The 13,117-nt window shown below is 40.1% G+C and overlaps 1 protein-coding gene across 9 annotated transcripts in view; it reads left to right on the top strand.

The window, feature by feature from the left end:
* The window catches only part of CNTN1 (contactin 1), a 171,550-nt gene that overhangs the window by 134,406 nt on the left and 24,027 nt on the right, over window positions 1-13,117 (top strand). For all 9 annotated transcript variants that reach the window (XM_083463403.1, XM_083463407.1, XM_083463404.1 and 6 more), the window contains 5 exons: window positions 502-626; window positions 2,652-2,769; window positions 3,439-3,589; window positions 4,935-5,062; window positions 7,012-7,187. In XM_083463403.1, coding sequence (XP_083319529.1) covers window positions 502-626; window positions 2,652-2,769; window positions 3,439-3,589; window positions 4,935-5,062; window positions 7,012-7,187 — 698 coding nt within the window. The remainder of the gene's footprint in view (window positions 1-501; window positions 627-2,651; window positions 2,770-3,438; window positions 3,590-4,934; window positions 5,063-7,011; window positions 7,188-13,117) is intronic.

The raw sequence follows: 13,117 nt of genomic DNA, 5'->3' as shown, positions 1-13,117 counted from the left end.
GGAGGCTATACACCACACCCCCTCCACAGTATTTATAGGAACTCAAACACTGAGATCCTGCTCTGTTCCAGTAACAAGAAGCCGAAAGCACCAGCCTGAAGATGACGAGTGAGACCTCGTCGAAACGTCGCCTAGACACCCCAACTCTTACACGGGAAGACACCCGAAGACACCAAAACCTGCATATATATATATATATATATATATGTGTGTGTGTGTGTGTGTGTGTGTGTGTGTGTGTGTATGTATGTATGTATTGGTTCCTGCTATGCAAATGAGCCAGAGTAAGCCCTGGGTTTGCATTCTCCCCTCCCCCATGTCACAGGAGAAGACAGTAATCATTCACTTTTAAACAAAATACAATTCATAGTTACCTCCAAACTTGAGGAGGGGGGTTGTGGTTTGTTTGAACTGCAATTAGCCTGATTCTGGCTACTCCCCCCCCCCAACTGATTTTGAACATGCATGAAATACAAGAGTTGTGTTTTCTTTGTCTTTCAGCGTATCCAGAATGGGTGGAGCACATCAATGATACAGAGAGAGATATAGGCAGTGAATTCCACTGGCCATGTGTAGCTGCAGGGAAGCCTCTTCCAACAATGCGATGGCTGAAAAATGGAATACCGGTAGGCTTAGGTTATGCCCACAGTCATGTCGACTTTTTCCCCCCAAGGTAGTAGAAAGCACATAAATAAACCAAGAATGGTCTTTGATAAATAATGCTATCAAGTGTCAAATACATTTGTAAACGTGTTTTTTTTAAACAAAAGTCTACATACTGGAATGCTATATTGAATTAAAGACTACAACACATCATTATCATGCAAATCCTGCTTTTGAGCAACAGAAATAAAAATATCCTGATTGCTATGAGAATGTTTTGTTGAATGCTCAAAGATCACCTGTCCCCATGTAACCTAGACCCAGCAATCATCATTTCTGGTCCTTCTTTGTGAGCCTTCTCAGTGAGAGTTCCAGAGGGTGGCAACATGAGAACGGGCCTTTTCTGTAGTGGCTCCCCACTTGTGGAATGCTCTCCCCAGAGAGCCTCGCTTGGCGCCTTCGTTACATGTCTTTAGGTGTCAGGCAAAAACATTTCTCTTTCCCCAGGCCTTTGGCTAAATAAACAATATTTTAAACTGGGGAATATTTTTGTTTGTTTGTTACTATGGTATGTATTTTTGTGTTTCTTTGGATGAAGTGGGATAGTATAGAAATTTAATTAATTCTACTAGAGTATTCTTTAAAAACTTAGAAATTTCTCTTTGTTTTCATTTCCTTTGGGGCATTATTTCCAACGGAAAAAGTGGACTGCAAAATTTACAAAGGAAAAGGAATCAAATAATATTTATTTTAGTAACAAAGTTTATTGTATAATTAACCAATAGATATCAGTCACTTGGACTGCAAGTATTTAAGCCATGGTGACCACACACCTACTTTGTCACAGTGTTCCATTGCAACAGAAACAGTTTACCCGTTGACCTGGAAAGCTGTCTGTGGACAAACGCTGGCTCCCTTGGCCTAAAAGTGAGATGAGAGCCGCAACCCCATAGTCGTCTTTCACTGGACTTAACCATCCAGGGGTCCTTTACCTTTACCTTTTACCAGTGTGTGTCCAACACAGAATTCATGAAAGCTCTATTGTCTGAAATAGTTATATCCGCAGTGGGAGAAAGAGTTCATTATATCCGCCCTAAGTTTAATATGTGCTCAAACTGACTGGGACTTTTGCATGCAGCAAACTGCTCACACGGACTCCCTTTGCATAGAAATTAGAGTATCCTTTGTTTATCCACTTCTTATCTGAAGAAGTGTGCATGCACACGAAAGCTCATACCAAGAACTAACTTAGTTGGTCTTTAAGGTGCTACTGGAAGGAATTTTTTTATTTTGACTATGGCAGACCAACACGGCTACCTATCTGAAACTTTGTTTATCCAGTGACTGTTGCTGCATTGGTTAGCAATACCATCATAAACTAAGAACATAAGAAGAGTGTTGCTGGGTCAGGCCAAAGGTCCATGTTCTCACATTGGCCAGTCAGATGCCATAGGGAAGCCCAGAAGCGGCACCGGAGTGCAATAAAGCTCTTCCCATGTGATCCCCACCAACTAATATTCAGAGGCATACTGCTTTCAACATCAGAATCATAGAATCACATAACCATCATGGCTAATAGCCACCGATAGTATTATCTTTGCCTAATTTCTCTTTTAGAGCCTCCAAGTTGGTAGACTACACCTTTTGGGAGCAAACTCCATAGTCCAACATTCAAGTTCATTGGATGGTACCTAGTTCTAGTATTATGGCTGAAGGAGAAGAACTTCTCTTTCTCCACTTTCTTTACACCATGCATCATTTTATACAACACTATCCTCAAAATATTGTAACCTTTCCTTATGGTGGATCCACTCCCTCTTTCTCAAACTTTTCCAGCTCTGCAATATCTTTTTCTTCTTTTTTTAATGTGATGACCAGAACTGTAGATGGCATTCCAAGTGCAGTAGCACCATAGTTTTGTATAGTAGCATTTTATATGGGCAGTTTTATTTTCAGTCCCTATTTCTAACAGAAAGGAATTTAGGCAGTTTTTAATCATCACTGCTGCCTTGTGCCTATTATATCTTTATTGTGTCTTTCATTTTTAGTATTGGAAAGGAGACTTGAGATTTTCTAGCCTGAAGAAAGAAGATGAGGGCATGTATCAATGTGTAGCAGAAAATATACATGGAATGATTTATTCAAATGCGGAGCTGAAAGTTCTCGGTTAGTGAAAACATCATGTTCTGTGTCATTTGAAACCATTTCTAGTAAATAAAACAGATAATGTGTGAGTTTACCTTTTATTGTTGTCACATGTTTGAATTTATTTATGTTTAAAGTATTTGTTGTGTTGTTATTATGTAGGTAAATCTGGTAATTTTGTCAAGGAATGAAATAAAATTTAAAAAGCAGTAAATGCAGGTGTGAAGCATTCTTCAACTTCATTGGTTAGAGTAGCCAACCAAACCTCTAGTTGATTAATCAGTGAGTCTGCACAGCTGTGAGTTAAAATAAGTATATCTTAGTTCTGGTGTGTTACTATAATAGGGATGGAAAAGTTAAAAAAAAAAATAGACTACCTTGCTATCTACCACTGAATACTAGTTTTGGTTTATTGAATTCATATTGCCTTTGATATCTGAAAAAAACACACCCTATACTGGGGATTTGCTCATATGCAATACATTTACATTTAATTGATTCATGAACTGATTATCTGGTAAAAAGGCAGATGATTGAACTCCTCTTTAATGAGTTGACAGACCTGGTAGATGAGATCTTCTTAATTCCGCAAAACATCATATTTAGACAGCAATCATACATCTGGGATTAAGTCACATTGATCTTATTGGGACTAAAAGTATTTATATTTGTCTGTTTTTTCCCCTGCAGTTTTAGCCCCAACCTTTGAATTCAGCCCCATGAAGAGAGAGGTCTTGGCTGCCAAAGGAGGTCAAGCTATAATTGAATGTAAGCCTAGAGCAGCTCCTAGGCCAAAACTCATATGGAGTAGAGGAACAGAAATTATTAGAAATTCAACCCGGTCAGTATTATTTGGTTAGCACAGCCAGCACAACTCATGAATCCACTATTTCAAATTACAAAATTACAAGTTACAAAGACCAACCAGGAATTTGACAAGCTGCATTGCTGCTTGTCTGTAGCTAAAAAGGGGGTGGGATGAAGCACCAGCAGGATAGAATGAAAGACTCTGTTTAGCCTGGTGATTCACATTAACCCCCACCCCCACCCCTCCCGTACAGCTGTACCCATCCTCCTTCCTCCACACCCCATGACCTCGGCACAATAAACAAAGGTCTTGAGGTCCATAGATACAGACAGCTCCCCAGATACAAAATGTGCGGTGGTCAGGGGTGGAGCCAGGAGGACAGGCATGATGTTGGGTTGGGCCAGTGGTGTAACTCTGCTTCTTTTTAATTGCATGGAGCCCTTTCACATGAGTAGCACATGAAAGGGGCTCTTGTGTAAGCCTCAGAGGAAGTCATTTGTTTTACAAATGGTTTTACAGCATTTCCATTTTGAACTCCATAACATAACGATGGAGTTCAAAGTCATTTCTCAAAGGAGGACACCTCCAAATGGGTTGTCTTCTTCCTAATGCTCAGCCTCCTGCTGGACTCCTGTCCTTCTGCACAGAATCATTTGCTTCATCTTTTGGTTAGCTGAAGCTTGTCATATTGTCTGAACTGAGCAACTATGGTTAGTATTAACTATGTTTAGCTTAAAACTATGATTTCTAAAGTTGAAGTTTAAACTGGCCATAGTTAATGTTGACCAGATATGTTATGTGGATTGATGTTCACCATGGCAAACTGTGGTTAACTCCTCCCTTCACTTTAACCACTGAACAAGTCAGAAATTTTCCCACTGAGTGTAGCTTTCTGTTTCACCCAAACCAGAAAACATCCACCCAGCTTTGGAGCGAGCCAGAATATTAAGTCAAATTCAAACCATAGCTTCTGATTCATACAACATGGGAAACATTTGTTAGTGGAAGATTTCCTGGCTTGTTCATTGGCTCATGCAAAAGGAAGAGCAAAGTAGCTGCTCACTGGTACAAGATTCATTCATATTAAGTCAAGTCTCACATTATGGAAGCTTATTGATTAACACAAACTATGTATTACTTTCCATACAAATGGATGTCTGGGATAGGAACTTATTGCATTATTTGGATGTTATTTTGAATGTATTGCCTAAACTCCAACTTCTGGGTTAGGGCAGGCCATTTTACTTTATATGTGATATTGTTATATATTGTAAGAATCTAATTTAGGTCTAGTTAAAAAAAGAAATCCAATATGTGATCAATTAAACAAAGCCATTGTTTCTTCTTATATGTTTCCTAACAATTTCCCTTTCAATAGGATACGGATTTGGTATGATGGAAGTCTGGAAATTATTAATGTCACAGCAGCTGATGCAGGCAACTATACCTGTTTTGTAGAAAATAACAAAGGAAAAGCTAATAGTACTACTACGCTTTTGACCACAGGTAAATGTTGTTTTTTACCTATCAACTAAAATCAGAAGACACAATGGAAGCAGAGCAAAAAACTTAATAATACTAGTGTACTACTGCCTGCCCTTGAGTCTTATTCAAATCAGTTCAACATAAATACTTCTAAGTCAAATTAGAATAATTTAGACGCGGTGGCGCTGTGGGTAAAACCTCAGCGCCTAGGATTTGCTGATTGCATGGTCGGCAGTTCGAATCCCCGCGGCGGGGTGCGCTCCCGTCGTTCAGTCCCAGCGCCTGCCAACCTAGCAGTTCGAAAGCACCCCTGGGTGCAAGTAGATAATAGGGACCGCTTACCAGCGGGAAGGTAAATGGCGTTCCGTGTGCTGCGCTGGCTCGTCAGATGCAGCTTGTCACGCTGGCGACGTGACCCGGAAGTGTCTGCGGATAGCGCTGGCTCCCGGCCTATAGAGTGAGATGAGCGCACAACCCTAGAGTCTGGCAAGACTGTCCCGTACGGGCAGGGGTACCTTTACCTTTACCTTTACTACTGCCTGCCCTTGAGTCTTATTCAAATCAGTTCAACATAAATACTTCTAAGTCAAATTAGAATAATTTAGAATACATTTATTTAGTATAATTTATAATGTATTGAGCAAGATAGCAATCAAACTTCTCTAAAAGGTGATTTGTACATTATTGGTGCCCCAATTAAAAATGACACAATTCACACAAATTGCAATTGAGCTGATACTTTTGATGCAGATTGAGTGGCAGACATGCTCTCGCTCTACCCCTCCTCCACCCACAACAAAGCAACATTTGTGAGCTTGAGGCTCACAGGGAAAGCAGGCAATGTCTAGTGAAGGCAAGTCGGGTCAGTGCAAAAGGCAGATAAGAACAGAACCTTGGATAGCTCCAAGGGGGTCCTGTTGCCTGAAAGATTCTCCTCCTAAGGTGGCTAGAAGAAGCTCTTGTCTCTGCAGGGAGCTGGAGCAAACTCAGACTTCATGTTGGCTCACAAGACATGTAGGTTCACTGGAGTATCTGCCTTAATTTGCGGTCTTTGAAGTCTGTGAGGTTAGGGAGATAAAGATTTATATTCTCTGAGTCAGAACTGGCAGGGTTGTGTCCTTTGACCAAGAGGTCCCCAAATAAGGCACTGAGAGGTTCTGTCCACAAGAAAGCAGTCTGAACCTCATCAGAGACCTTTGCCATGCACTGCAAGGTCCTTAAGTTGTGGGTCATGACAACATTGGCATAATTTACTCCATGGACTGTAAATTAAGCTCTCTGGCGCACATACTGAATTTAACATGGATTACATCTTTTTATTATATTTTTATTCCAACGTTTTCCCAGGTGGCCTACATAGCCCTTATTTTATCCCCACAAGAGCCCTATGAGGTAGGTTAGGCTAGTGACTGGACAATGGTCACCTCGTGAGCTTCATGGCTGAATAGAGATTTGAGCCCTAGTCTTGCAGATCCTAGACTAAAATGTTTATGATTACACCACACTCACTCTGAATTCTGTTGAAGTCATAGGAAAAGGACCATCTCTCTGTTTCAGATCCCTCTTTGTTCTTCTGCTATTCCTATAATAATATTTGTCTATTGTATGCAGGGTTATATACATATTATTATAGTAGTATATATCTATATCTATATATCTATATCTATATCTATATCTATATCGTAAGACAGCAGTCCTGTGCACATTTGCACGGGAGTAAGTTTTACAGAACTCTGTGTGTCTTACTGCCAATTAAACAAGGCCCAAAACATTACTACAACACCATAAGTATGTTTTTTCATTACAATTGAGAGGACTCAGCAGAAACAGGATGTAATAGGTTTGGAAATGGACTACAGTTGTCATGGTAAGAATAATCCATAGTGAAATTTTCAGATACAGAAGTTTAGTTGCACTTCTACTGTTTTGTTGATGTGCAAATGTTCTACTTTCTCTCCTAAACTGCACAGCGGCTACAAAGATTGTTTTAGCACCAACCAATGTTGACGTCACAGTTGGATGGAATGCTACCATGCAGTGTCTCGCTGAGCACGATCGATCTTTAGACCTTACTTTTATTTGGCTTCTCAATGGATATCCAATAGATATTGATAAAGACAATGAACATTATGAAAGGGCCATCATGGTAAGATACAGCACATTTTTATCACGATAGAATTAGGCATGGTTTGTGTGATAACTTTTCGGTTTTCTTCTTTTCCCCATTTTTTGTGGCGGTGGGGCAGGGAAGAGAACTAATTTTAGAAGGAGTGCGGAAAAGCCACCTCCATGGACTAGTAAACTTTTTCATGCTAGGAGTTTACTATTAAAGGGGGATATGACATTGTTGCATCTTGTAGAAACTGCATTGTTTATAGACAAGACAGCAGAACTCAGGCTTCAGAATTCGCTATTCCAAGACATTTCTACTTTTCACTGCTCCTACTATGAAAAAGTTTAACTCCTGATGTCTGCAAGTGTGATTGCCTCTGGCACTTACCTTCATTGTTGGGAGTTAACTATTGTTTTGTGTTTTTATGAAAAGCAACAAAATATAAATTGAGAAAGAAGACAGTTGTAAATGATATAATCTATAACACAATCCTAACCATGTAGTATACTCAAAAATAAGTCGTACTGATTTCTTCTGTATGAAAAATGGGCACAACTATCCTGAAATGTGGCATTCTTCTTTCTAGAAATGTAGTTTTGCCATCTCATATTCCGATATTTTAAATACTGCTTATTTTAGATATCCATCAGTAACTTTCCCTCTTTGGTAATATTGCATAGAGCTTACGCCCCTTCCATTTGTTTCCATTTATTCATTAAAATAGTAATGTTGCATGAGTAAATTCAAAACATCTTAAGACTCATTTTGTCCAATAATTTCTGGTTTAATATATGTGATACAAGGCCCCCATTTGCTACACAGGCCACCTTGGAGCCCAACTTGGAGGGTGTGGCTAGATTAAATAGGTACCATCATTTTCAAGGGATAACTAGTTCATGTGTGAAGGCTGAAGCACTCCCTGTCTATGATTCTTTCTTGCAAATGGTTCTACTTTCCATTAGCATTCCAATGAGTTGCCTCATGGTGTATAGTTCTATCCTGACAGAGTTGAAGGTGGTACAATAAAGCCACAGTTTCTTGTATCCCATTCCAAATCCTGTGAATAGTGGCAATAGTGCGATGTGTGTATCATCCGAACGTACCACCTGCAACTTCCTGTAAAAACAACAACATCCCTACAGCCCATATTTAGTTCTGGACAAACACTCTTGGTAGTTTCAAAGCTGGTTTTCAGCAGCTGCCAATTTGTAGTTCCCATTCATAACAATTCTCTCTTTTCAACAGCCCTTTCCCCCTATCTTGGAGTTACAGGCTCTGGTCACCAGATGGCAGCTTTGCATAACGTTTACTCTTCCCAGTTAGGGATGGGAACAGAAATCATGGGCAGATTAATCTGTTGCATCAAAGTATCAGACTGGAGATTACCATAGAGACAAAAAGATTAAGCAACTAAGTATCATAACATTAAATATCTGTTGGCTATTTTGTGTCATAACTTTATGACGCATACCAGATATTTGGCAGACTTTGTTGTGGTTCACAATGATCCTTTTTTCTGGTAGCTGCAATAATATTAATATTCAAGTAAGGAATATGGGGAATTAATAGGGTGAGGGTTTAAGATAGTTGCACTGATCTATGTATTCACTTCATAAAGTCAGCAATGAAACATAAAACTAATTTGCATCCATTAGAAATGCAAGTGGCCTTCTAAAATAGTGTCAGTTGTTTGCGTTATTTAGTCTTTATTGTTTTGAAAAGCAATTGCTGCTAAGCGCCATACTTTCAGTTGTCAAGAAACAGTAGTGACTCAGCTGCTAGACTCCCTGCTAATCTGCAAGACATGCCTAAAACATCTATTGTCAGAGATAAGAAAGGAAAACATTAGCTTTTTGCGTATAAGTTGCACAATTTTAGTAAGTAGCAGCTTTGGTAGTTTGCTTTTTAAATGTAGGTCTTTAAAACTTTGATGAGCATTCTGAGTGCTAAATTGCTTGTATACTTGGAACATATCTGAAAGCTGCCATCAAAATTTCCAGTTCATGATTCAGTTCTTCCTGTAGTTTGTAACCCAGCCAAGCTGAGGTTTTCAGTAAAAACATAGCTGGGCATGCTTTTCTATGCTGAGGCTTAAACTTGCTGCTGACCATGCTCATTATTTGCTTTGTAAGCTTTATTCTAGAGAACCAACGTTCCCATGGAGCACTGGAAAGCTTGATTACAAACCGCTAAATGTTTGATTCCATAGAGATTTCATATGCAAACTGGCGCCATCTAGATATGAAGATTATTGCATGTTTTCTTCCCTCAAATGTGCTGTTGCAGTACTTCAACACAAAATGTATCTGCTACATACTATTTCCATCGGTCAATTCAGTATTTTAGACAAAGTGTAAAGCAAATATTGAACAATGTACAGCTCAAGGATTTTTCAGTTATATTGTTTCAAACTGGCAACATGATAAGATGGGTCCCATTTTCCTAATAATTAATAGAATCTCAGTGTGTGAAATAGATATGAACAATATCCATATGGGATGCACTGGGTCTTCCCTATGCTTTATTGGTGCATCCAACTGAAGGCAACTTTCATATAATTGTGCTTTGTACAATTCTTTCCAGCATGCATTAAAACAAATCTTTATTGCTGAGAAGCTGGCATTAAATATTTGACTAAATGACCCACCCCCCTTCCCTCAAAAACATGCTGTAAAATACAGTTTTTAGTGCAAGAAAATATTTTTATTTGCAAATTGGTTGGCTTCCTTCAAGACTAATTAACCAAAACTCTCCAAATATTATTGCTACCCTGTAAGACAACTCCTTTATATTATTTTCTAATGGCTCAGTGAACAAGCATTAGTGAATGTTTCTTAGTCACCTCTCAAGAGTTCTTATCTTCCTGACTCCCCAATCAATACTGGATAGAATGAGCAACCTGGATTGAATTAAGGGAATTAAGACAGTAATATGTTAACCATTTCAAGATGGTATGATATGAATCCAGCTGTTACTCTCTTGTAACATTTTACCACATATGAAAGTACTCTAGATATATTTCAAGAGGGTGAATGAGGAGTTTATGGAAATACTTTAAAAGAGGAACACATGTTTAACTCAGTTAATTGATCTCAGTACATTTTCTTAATAAACTGCAAAGTAGATTTATAAAGAAACTTGCCTTCAGCTTACAGTGTTGAAATTGGGCTTAGATTTTAATTGCTTGTCATTGGACTCAATTAGGCCTGAGGATATAACTTTTTATTTTAGACAGTGAAATACCCAAATAGAATATGATACTAAATGTAATGATTGATATTTTTTTAATACAACTGCAAACACGTTACATAGAAAAACACAGCTCTGCATAAAACAGAGATTAAAAATCAGTCTAAATTGAAGTCGGGTTCTTGAATTCCCTGCATTGCAGGCCAAGATTGCAAGTTGTATTATTTATTTAAAACATTTATATTCTGCTGTATGTTATCAATCGTTATGTTTTTAATTATCAAGCTATAGGTGCCATACAATGTATAAAATCCATTAAAAAGAAAAATCAAATGTAGTTTTTTAAAAGCCCTATAAAATTCATATATATAAAGAACAAAAACAACAATAAACAATAAAGAGCAACAAGCAAGCCTCCCTGAAATGCTTGGCAAAATAAAACAGTTTGAACTAACAAAGCCAACATGACCTGAATATTTGTAGAGTGTGTGTTTCATGGACTGGATGCCGCCATAGAAAAAGCCGAACAACTCCAGGCACGCCTGGAAGAAGCGGACCATTTGGATCCCTTCCAGTCGGGATTCAGGCCTCATCATGGGACTGAAACTGCCTTGGTCGCACTGGTTGATGATCTCCGGTGGGCTAGGGACAAAGGTGAGAGCTGTTTCCTAGTTCTGCTGGATCTCTCGGCGGCATTTGATACCATCGACCATAGCATCCTTCTGGACCGTCTTGAGAGGCTGGGAGCTGGGGGCACTGTCATACAGTGGTTCCGCTCCTTCCTCCTGGGCCGTGTTCAGAAAGTGGTGGTGGGGGATGAGTGTTCAGACCCCTGTGCTCTCACTTGTGGGGTGCCTCAGGGTTCTGTCCTCTCCCCCATGCTTTTCAATATTTACATGCAGCCGCTGGGAGAGATCATCAGGAGGTTTGGGCTGGGTGTTCATCAGTATGCGGATGATACCCAGCTCTACCTCTCTTTTAAATCAGAACCAGTGAAGGCGGTGAAGGTCCTGCGAGAGTGTCTGGAGGCGGTTGGAGGATGGATGGCGGCTAACAGATTGAGGTTGAATCCTGACAAGACAGAAGTACTGTTTTTGGGGGACAGGAGGCGGGCAGGTGTGGAGGATTCCCTGGTCCTGAATGGGGTAACTGTGCCCCTGAAGGACCAGGTGCGCAGCCTGGGAGTCATTTGGACTCACAGCTGTCCATGGAGGCACATGTCAAATCTGTGTCCAGGGCAGCTGTTTACCAGCTCCATCTGGTACGTAGGCTGAGACCCTATCTGCCTGCGGACTGTCTCGCCAGAGTGGTGCATGCTCTGGTTATCTCCCGCTTGGATTACTGCAATGCACTCTACGTGGGGCTACCTTTGAAGGTGACTCGGAAACTACAACTAATCCAGAATGCGGCAGCTAGACTGGTGACTGGGGGCGGCCGCCGAGACCACATAACACCAGTCTTGAAAGACCTACATTGGCTCCCAGTACGTTTCCGAGCACGATTCAAAGTGTTGGTGCTGACCTTTAAAGCCCTAAACGGCCTCGGTCCAGTATACCTGAAGGAGCGTCTCCACCCCCATCATTCTGCCCGGACGCTGAGGTCCAGCGCCGAGGGCCTTCTGGCGGTTCCCTCATTGCGAGAAGCAAAGCTACAGGGAACCAGGCAGAGGGCCTTCTCGGTAGTGGCGCCCGCCCTGTGGAACGCCCTTCCAGCAGATGTCAAAGCGATAAACAACTACCTGACATTCAGAAGACATCTTAAGGCAGCCCTGTTCAGGGAAGTTTTTAACATGTGATATTTTACTGTATTTTTGGGTTCTATGGAAGCCGCCCAGAGTGGCTGGGGAGGCCCAGCCAGATGGGCGGGGTATAAATAATAAATAAATTATTATTATTATTATTATTATTATTATTATTATTATTATTATTATCATCATCATCATTATCATTATCATTATTATCATTATTAGCCCTGGATGGCATCTGCCTTACCTCCCAAAGCAGGGGAATCTGGTCCAGGCTTCTAACATTAGCTTTAAAACAGGGGTAGCCAACATGGTGCCTTCCACATGTTATGAATTGCAACTCCCATAATCCTTGACTATTGGCCATGCTGGCTGGAACTAACAGAAGTTGTAGTCTAAAATATCTAGAGTGCACCATGCTTGTGACCTCTGTCTTAGAGAATAGACAGAGTGTTTGTTCAGATGCCTCTGGCCAGGTTATTTAGATGTTTATAAGTAAAGGCAGCACTTTGAACTTCAAATAGAAACAAGTGAACAAAATATGGCCATAAAATGCTTAGCAAATAAATTGCACTGGTTTACTGAGAGTTTATTATCATCACCCTTGGGGTTTCTACATACAGGCCTTCATCAAATTGGAACTCTTCTATTGATCTATGGTACGTGGATGTACTGGTAGTAAAAGAGTATTACTTTTCCACCATCACAACCATACTGTAGGCTGTAAAAGGTGGTTGGTCAGACTCTGCCCAAGTGGCTCATCACTTATGTTTTAGAGGCTGTTCTTGCAGCTTCAGTCCCAGAGATCTGTCTTGACTGTAATTAGTAGAAAGGACATGTAGGAGTGCTTGTGTCAAACATACAAGTTATGACCTCAGCAAGCACAGTTTGACTGGGGTCTTGAAGAATTTTTTCAAAAAGAATCGCTGCAAAATGTGAGGAGAACTCAATTTAAGATTGGGTAAACAAGAAACTGAGAGAACTGAAACTGACACCCATTCCACGGTATGACAAATACTGTGATACCTCA

This window comes from Podarcis liolepis (genome assembly GCF_965112155.1).
Source record: "Podarcis liolepis genome assembly, chromosome: 10".
NCBI lineage: Eukaryota > Metazoa > Chordata > Lepidosauria > Squamata > Lacertidae > Podarcis > Podarcis liolepis.
The sequence above is the reverse complement of the archived record's forward strand: the minus strand, read 5'-3'. Positions and strand labels throughout refer to the sequence as shown.